This window comes from Misgurnus anguillicaudatus, chromosome 11 (genome assembly GCF_027580225.2).
Source record: "Misgurnus anguillicaudatus chromosome 11, ASM2758022v2, whole genome shotgun sequence".
Classification (NCBI taxonomy): Eukaryota; Metazoa; Chordata; class Actinopteri; order Cypriniformes; family Cobitidae; genus Misgurnus; species Misgurnus anguillicaudatus.
The window spans coordinates 32,804,794-32,813,175 of NC_073347.2; the positions used below are offsets into that span (position 1 = coordinate 32,804,794).

General features: G+C 38.5%; 1 protein-coding gene across 1 annotated transcript; it reads left to right on the forward strand.

Annotated features, from left to right (window-relative positions):
* Positions 1–4,850: 4,850 nt before the first annotated feature.
* On the forward strand, positions 4,851–7,825 carry LOC129443345 (E3 SUMO-protein ligase ZBED1-like). The gene is made up of 2 exons (XM_055203846.2): positions 4,851–6,056; positions 6,723–7,825. Exons 1-2 carry the CDS (start codon positions 4,984–4,986, stop codon positions 7,381–7,383), a joined length of 1,734 nt encoding a protein of 577 aa, XP_055059821.2. The 5' UTR covers positions 4,851–4,983; the 3' UTR covers positions 7,384–7,825.
* The last annotated feature ends 557 nt before the right edge of the window (positions 7,826–8,382 follow it).

Below are 8,382 nucleotides of genomic sequence, written 5' to 3' on the forward strand. Positions count from 1 at the left end.
AGACGGTGAAAACAAAGATGAGCCAAGTTGAGGAGTGATTTAACTCAAACTTTAACATAAGTCGCTTTTTATTTACTTCCATCATTGCTGGTCTTCTCAAATTATACACAACAAGTTGCTATTTCTTCTTCGTTTGTGGGTTTACTTGCTTAGCTTCTTCTTCTGTGACGACTTCTGCTGCTACTGTGGTTACACGCGTGATTACTGCCAACCAGCGGTTTCGCGTGTGTTTGCACGTCGACGCGGACGGCGACGCACAAGTATAAATGAAAACCGACGCGGAACCTACGCCGTCGCTGCTACGCCGTAGGACCTACGCACGACTATAAATCGCACTTTATGGTGATTTTATTTCTGTTGCCTACAATGACGCTGATGCGGGATTTAGGGATGTTCACATTGACCGTTTAACCGTTAACCGAAGGTAACAATTTATGACAGATTAACATTATCAGTTAAAAGAAAAAAAATATTTGTTAATGCACGGTGCGTGTCCTCATGAGCCGACAGACATTTCGCCACTTTTCTATCTTTAATTTGTGAATGTCCTGTAAATGAAACAAATTATTGCTGCCCTGACGGTCTGATAAAGTAATCATTTGTATGAGAGAGCATTTGTGTGCGTGTTTGGAAGCTGAAGGGAGTCGCGCGCGTGTCCGCGCAAGATGACGCGGTCCGTCTCCGTCTCGCGCACATCCGGACAGACGTTCGCTGAAGGCCTCTGACCCTGACCATAAACATCTCTTTTTTTGCACAAACGGAGAAAGACGACGCAAAAGCAAAACTTTTTGCAAAGCGTCCTGCTTTAGAAATGACCACTGTGGTAACTGTTAGATGAAAAAGAGACAATCTGCCCTCTTTGGATATTAATCATCTGGACTGATCGCGTGCTTTTTGATAAGGTAATATTGCGTGAATATCTGATAATGTATGAATCCTGGTTCTGTTGTTGATCTGTTGCTGCTGTTTGCACATTCAAATTAAATGTTTTGTTTTAACTAGGTCACAGACAACCGTCAACTGTATTTTTACTCAATGACAACTTAATACTAAAATCTTATAAGTTAACGGTTAATGTTCGGTTCATAAGCTGCGGTTGTCGGTCGGGAAAATTAACTAATATGAACATCCCTAGCGGGATTCCCCTGTTTCAAGATGGCGGCTCTGTTTGACGCATTCGGTCCAATGAACTGCTGTAGCCAAGGCGACATCTTGTGTACATATCTATGGTTAAAATGATAAAAAACTAAGTTGTGACTGTTGAGTTAAGCGCTATATGCTAATTAATGCTATGCTAACGTTTCCTTGCTGAAAAAACAGCATCAAACCATGGACCAGCATGGGAATTATTATCACCCCATATGGTTCTTCATAGGTGCTTATATAGCACTAAAATGGTTCCCCTGGGTTTACGAGCTTTTAGCACCAATTTTTTTTAGAATATAATGCTATAGTTATTATAAGATTATAAAGGTCTTAAGGTAAATGCTTTAAAGGCTACAGGTCGGGCAGTGGTATTGGAAAACCTGATAAGGTGTTAAAAGCCAGATCGGATGTTTGGTAATATCAGCTTTACACAGAGCGGTGGCAGGATAGTGGTGTGCTGATAGCGTTGGATTGGATTTCTATCAGTTGACTGAGGTTATGCTGACAGCCGAAGTCCCCAGACGGATTGTAAATAGAGAAGATGCGGTCACAAGTCAAAGCTCAATAACAGAGACAGGTGGATTCTTCACAGGAAAGCGGCTAAATGCCAGAGAAGTACAGCTACAAAATTTACCACGGATTTAAGGAAGCACCTCTGACCCAAACTCAAACACTGTTTTGAAGTAAAGCTAAAATTCATATAAACCCATCCAAAGCCAGCACACAAACTCTGGACCCTAAAATAATGGAAAAAGGTGAAATGGTCCGATGACTCTGTTTCCTACATATAAACAGGAGGAAACCTTCCACTTGTGTCTTTATGAATTATGAATTATAAGAGACCTTTACTGGACCAGGTGCATGCAATGCAGCAAACATTTTTACTTACTAAGGCCTTATACTTGAGATGGTAACATCTTACTCTCTAAACATGAAAGTATTTGAATGTATAATATGGTTAATATCATTATCTATTTTTGGCTGAGGTGCACAGCGTTTAATGGCTTTTGTACACCAGCTTCTTATATGTACACCATGTTCTGCACATATCTCCTTATTCAATTTATGTTGCTAAATTTATACTGTAACAAGATCTGAGCAAAGCCGTGGTAGATATGGTAGAAGTGCAATATTTATTTATTGATATGATGATATGTAAGCAACGGGGAATGAACGTTCATTCACAGTACATTAGGAATACAGTCATGACACAAGACATCGCAAGTGGTAGCAAGCCAATAACTTTTGATTCATCACTTCCAATCTAGAATAAACCCTGTAAAACTAGGCGTTAAATATATATTACTTGAGCAGTGACACACTGTGCTTTACAATATACTGTAAATGGTGGTGAAGTGTTTCTTGTTTCATCGTTATACATACTGTAATGTTTTATATGTGTGTCTAAATTAGAATATAATAAACATATTTTAAGAATCATTATTGGTCTCGAACCTGTTTAACTTGTGAATGGGGATTTTTGTTATGTTAAAGCAAAGTGTCCCTGCAAGCAATTTTGTGTTTAAACAATGTCTAATAGCCACCCAAACACAGCCAAGACATTGGGGGTAAAACAAGGCAAAATTTGGGCTGTCTGTAAATATGTAATAAAATAAACATTAATAAACATTTAAAATGAAATAAAATTAATAAATGAAACCAAACACATTGTAATCACTGTTGACTTTGATTACATGATTGTATATCATACACAAGTAATATTGGCAAAAATGTAAAGGGGGCATTTCACAAGACTTTTTTTAAGATGTCAAATAAATCTTTGTTGTCCACAGAGTACGTATATGAAATTTTAGCTCAAAATAACATACAGATAATTTATTATAGCATGTTAATATTGCCACATTGTAGGTGAGAGCAAAAATTTGCAGTTTTTGGGTGTGTCCTTGAACTCTTTCCCCGCCAGCATTTTTTTTTAAGTTGCCAGCCAGCACCAGCATTTTTCATGATTTTTACAAAAATGTAATACCTTCCAGAAAATGCTCTTCTTTAAATATATAAACATAAAATATATTAAATGAAAAAACAGACCATCTGCTTTTAAACAAACAAATAAAAAAAGTTTTATCCTACTTTCATCAGTTCTCTTTTTATCACCTCTCAAATATGGATAGGTTTCTTCAAAAACATACACTGGCATACAGCTGCTTGGCCTACGGCGATACTTCCGGGTTTTATAAGTTGCGGAAGACCGGTATTGCGGATTGCTGGAAAAACTTGTCATTGGCAGGGAAAGAGTTAAAATGCGCTGATTTCTGCACTAAATGACAGTGCCATTGTTGGGTAGTGCAGATTAACACCCTGGGGTCGGCTGCGGCGCGGGCGCCGCAAACTCTTTATTTTTCAATCACTCCGCAAAGAGACTTAAATAGCTCTGCTGATTTTTGACATACAGATATGATTTATACATCATTTAAAACGTTTAAGTGTCTACTTTTTTCTGTCAACTCCCAATAAAAACAGAATGTTGTGCTTTTCGCAAAATTAAGAAAATAAACATGATGCGCGTTTTGTTCTCTCTCCCTCAGGGAAGTCCTTTCAGAAACGCGTCAGAAAATAACTGTAACTTCACGAATACATGTCATACAAACAAAATATAAATGTCTACATAATGCTTGGAATGTCAGCTTTTAAATGATGTAAGTGAGATCGAAAACATATATTGTCATTCGGTGTAAACTGTATGAGAAGTAGGAGAGGTAATGTTTCCTGATTATATATAATGAGATGAGATCACCACACCCCCGCGCCATTGAAGTGAACGAGCAGAAACATCCATATGCATAACGTGTGCCTCCTGCAGTCAATGGATACGCAATCCACAACCCAGTCTCTCCATTCCCTGTTGTTTCATCCGATTGCACCAACATGACATCTAAATCCTCATTTACTTGCGTACGTGTGTCAACATCTCCAGACGCGAGAGTTTCTTTGTTCTTCTGTCAAACATTTCACGCGAGGGGAAACGCACATACACAAACACACGAGTCCGGACTCTACGCGGTTTTTGGTATTCTTATAAAATACGCGACTGCATACAGTACAATACTTATTTACTTGCGTATGTGTGTCACTATCTCCAGACGCGAGTGTTTTCTTTGTCTTCCGTCAAACAGTTCACGCGATGGGAAACGCACACAAACAAACACATGAGTCAGGAAATCGACGCGGTTTTTGCTATTCTTATAAAATACACGACTGCAAACAGTACAATCCTTATTTAGTTGCGTCTAAGCATATATCTCCGCACAGCAAGTTTATTAAACACAGGATCACTTGCGTGCACAAACATTCCTTTGTTACTGCTTTCATGATCAACACGTGAGGTAATGGCGGCGGCTGTAAACAAACATTGATAAGTTTATCACGCTTGTCCCTTGTTGTGTTTCTACTATAATGATTACAAAAACACAAATAAAAGTTCAAACAACGATAGGCAGTTGTTCTTTTGAGCTTTTTACTGCACAAAAGTAAAACTCTCGCTGGCCAACCAAACACTAACCCTGTGTGTTCACTTTACGATGGCCAAACAGTACCTTTACCATGATTAGGCTATATGGTTTTTAAAAGGTAAATTGTGAAATTATATATTTCTATTGATATATATATATATATATATATATATATATATATATATATATATATATATATATATATATATATATATATATTAGGGCTGTCAAAAATAGCGCGTTAACGACGTTAATTAGTTGTTTGTTGTTAATTACGTCAATTTTTTTAACGCATTTCACGCATGCGCAGTGTGACAAATTATTCAGGTCAGGAAAGTCACGGAAGTAGTTGGGAGCTAGAGGCGAGATGGAGCAAGGTGAGCAAAGTGGGCCTATTGACGGATTCAAATATAAAAAGAATGATGATGGTACAGTTAACAAGTACAAGGTTATTTGCAAGATTTGTAACAAGGAGTTTCAATTTCACCGGAGCTGTTCAAGCTTGAAGTACCATGTCAACGCCAAACATGCATTTGCTGGGCCGTCAGGTTCAGCAAGTGGTTTGCGCCAGACCACGCTGAATATTCGCAGGCCATTAACAAAATCAACCTCAGTTAATTTGACCAACACAATGGCAAAATGGATTGCAAAGGATTGTAGACCCATTAGCATTGTAGAAGACGCAGGTTTCCTTGAGGTTTTGCAAGTGGCGTCTCAAGACTCATACTATAAGCCACCGTCAAGAGCCACAGTTATGACGAAAATCCACGAGCTCTATGAAAATGAGAAAGAAAAAAGGAAAGCGGTCTTGGCTCAAGTAAATCATATTGCCCTGACAGGAGACCATTGGACATCAGTAAGTAACAACAATTACCTCGGAGTAACTGCACATTTCATCAGTGACACGTGGGAACTGAAGTCTTTTGCGCTGACTATATTAAAAACTGAGGAGCGTCATTTTGCGGAGGCTTGTAAAGAACAGTTCCTGTCTGTTGCACGTAAGTGGGACATCGAGGGCAAGACGACAACCATTGGGACTGACAGTGCACGTAACATGGTTGCCGCAATTCGACTTACACGCTATGAACACATGAGCTGTGTCGCTCACATGGTGCAGAGAAGTGTCACAGTGAGTCTTGCTGACAGCGGCTTTGTAAATGCTTTGGCCAAGGCTCGCAAAGTTGTCGGTCATTTTAAGCACAGCCCAGCAAATGCTACGGAGCTTCAAGCACAACAAGTCAGCCTGGGAAAGAAGCAAGAGCCATTGATCCAGGACGTTCCAACACGTTGGAATTCGACGCTGGAAATGGTCAAGCGCTTGAGCAGAAATAAAGAGGCTGTCATCGCAGCCCTGGACAATCAGGAGCATAAACTCGTTTTGCCGACCGCAGCAGAGTGGGATAAACTGCAGAGGCTGGAGGCACTTCTAGAGCCATGCAGGTAAATCAGTCACTTATCAAATAACACTGCTGTGATTATTTTCTGGAATGAATTAAACCAAGTCAAATATCAATAACATGTATGCATGTATGTAGTGTTAATTTCGTCAGAAATATGTTCGAAAAAGACGAGACGAAAATGTTTTGCATAAAATAAAAACTAAGATAAAATCTCTCTTAATTTTCGTCTACAATCGTCTCTGCTTTTTCATCAGCTGTTGCACCTTTAAAATATTCAGAACGAGTTCGGATCCCGCTTATTACATTGCTACCTACCAAATAAATCAATAATTTGACACAAAATTATGATTTAAAAAGGAGTTTATTGATTTAAAACAATTGTATTGCTTCCGCTTAAGAAAATAGTGCGCTCCGTCTTTACGGTTAGAATCCTGTGTGTTCATGGCAACGCTCCGTTTTTCATGGCGACGGTGTGTTATAGTTAGCAGCGGTCTGTTATCAAGAAACAAACAAAAAAAAGATAGGTAAATGACTAAACATGACTAAAACATTTGGCACAAGACTAAGACTTAATTAAAAATAGGTGGTGAAATTAACACTATATGTAGGTAAAAATAATAATAATAATAATAATGATGATAATATGTTGATAACCACTGTTCTAATAATACACTGTCTCTGTGTGCATGTGTGTTTGTGTGCGTAGGTATGTAACTGAGCTCCTGGGTGGAGAGGCCTATGTCTCCTGTTCTGTGGTACTACCTTCTCTCTGCCACTTGCGTCTCAAGATGGAAGCCTGTGATGAGGACCCTGCATATGTGGTGAGATTCAAGACCAAGTTCAAGGAGGACCTAGCATCCCGCCAAGAACAGCTCAACAATGCATGGCTCCAGATTGCTACAGTTTTGGATCCTCGTTTCAAAGACTTGAAATGCCTGCCCAAGACAGACAGGGAAGCGGTGTGGACCACACTTGAAGGGATGCTGCAACAAGAATCACCCAGAAAGTCTTCACAGACACATGATGATGGGCCACCCAGTAAGAAAATCAGCCTTCTGCAAATGTGCTCAGATTCAGAATCAGAAGATGAAGAGGTCCAACCTGCCATACAGAGGTACAGAGCAGAGCCCACCATTACATTGGAGGGCTGCCCCTTGAAGTGGTGGGCATCTCATTCAGGAGCCCATGAGAAGCTGGCCTCACTAGCTCACAAATATCTAGCCACTCCTGCAACCACCGTTCCCTGTGAACGACTTTTCTCAGTTGCAGGTCACATTGTGAACAAGAAAAGGTCAGCTTTACTTTCAGAAAATGTGAAAAAGTTAGTTTGCCTCAGCAACTGGCTGAAAGATGATAAAGCTCAGTAGATTTGAAAGGTGATGTTCAAACAAGAAGACCAGTTTCAGTGTAACATGTTATAGTAGTTAGCAACTGGATTTTTGAGCAACTGGATTAAAGAATGGAGGAAAAGGTAAAAAATTGTTCTTTGGTTTGATTTAAAAGTTTTATTGAACATGTTTTGTTCCACATAAAAACGCAACAGATGACTCAAATTGTGCAAAAATGTGGTAGGCCACTGTTATGTGGTTATGTGTTAATGTGGTAGGCTACATTTATTGCTTTCTGTTCAATTGAATACTGTAAATTGTACATCCTGGTTAATAGGAATGCCAAAGAGGAAGCGATGGGACATTACAAAGAAAAATATTATGGTGTGTAGTATGTTTCAGCTTGATTTAAACCACCATTATTTGGCTGTGTTAATAAACGGACATAATATGAGAATTTTGTATGTGTGTCCTGTTATTTATCTTTTGGTGCATTTTAGAAAAAATGGTTATGATTCAGGTGTAATTGCAAATAGTGATTAATCCTGATTAATCCACTGAAAATTCTGATTAATTTGATTAAAAATTTTAATCATTTGACAGCCCTAATATATATATATATATATATATATATATATATATATATATATATATATATATATATATATATAAGTGTGTGTGTATTTACATTATATTGAAAAGTAAACCTTATCATGGTTTTACTACAGAGAAAGTTACATTCCTGTTGAACATCCCCACAAGGCACATTATGTGGCTCATTATGCAACCCTTTTGTCTCTCAGCTGTCAATCACTGATTATTCAGGAGCTTTCCCGCCTCCACGCATACAGCCTTTCCCAAGCAAAAGTGTCTTAGAAATTGTAACTCAATATCTTGCTTTATGTGAACGAGTAGGCCGAATGATTTTCACATCATTTTGAAGAAAAAACTCTAGACTGCTAGATCCTGTTTTTAAAAGTCTTGGGAAAACATGTTTAGAATTAGTTTTGTGGACTTATATCAGTGACTTAAAATTTT

Bases quoted from the DNA above. Each gene is read 5' to 3' on its own strand.
- LOC129443345 (XM_055203846.2), top strand. From the start codon at position 4,984: ATGGAGCAAGGTGAGCAAAGTGGGCCTATTGACGGATTCAAATATAAA. The intron at 6,057-6,722 runs GTAAATCAGTCA...TTGTGTGCGTAG, and splicing joins GCACTTCTAGAGCCATGCAG to GTATGTAACTGAGCTCCTGG.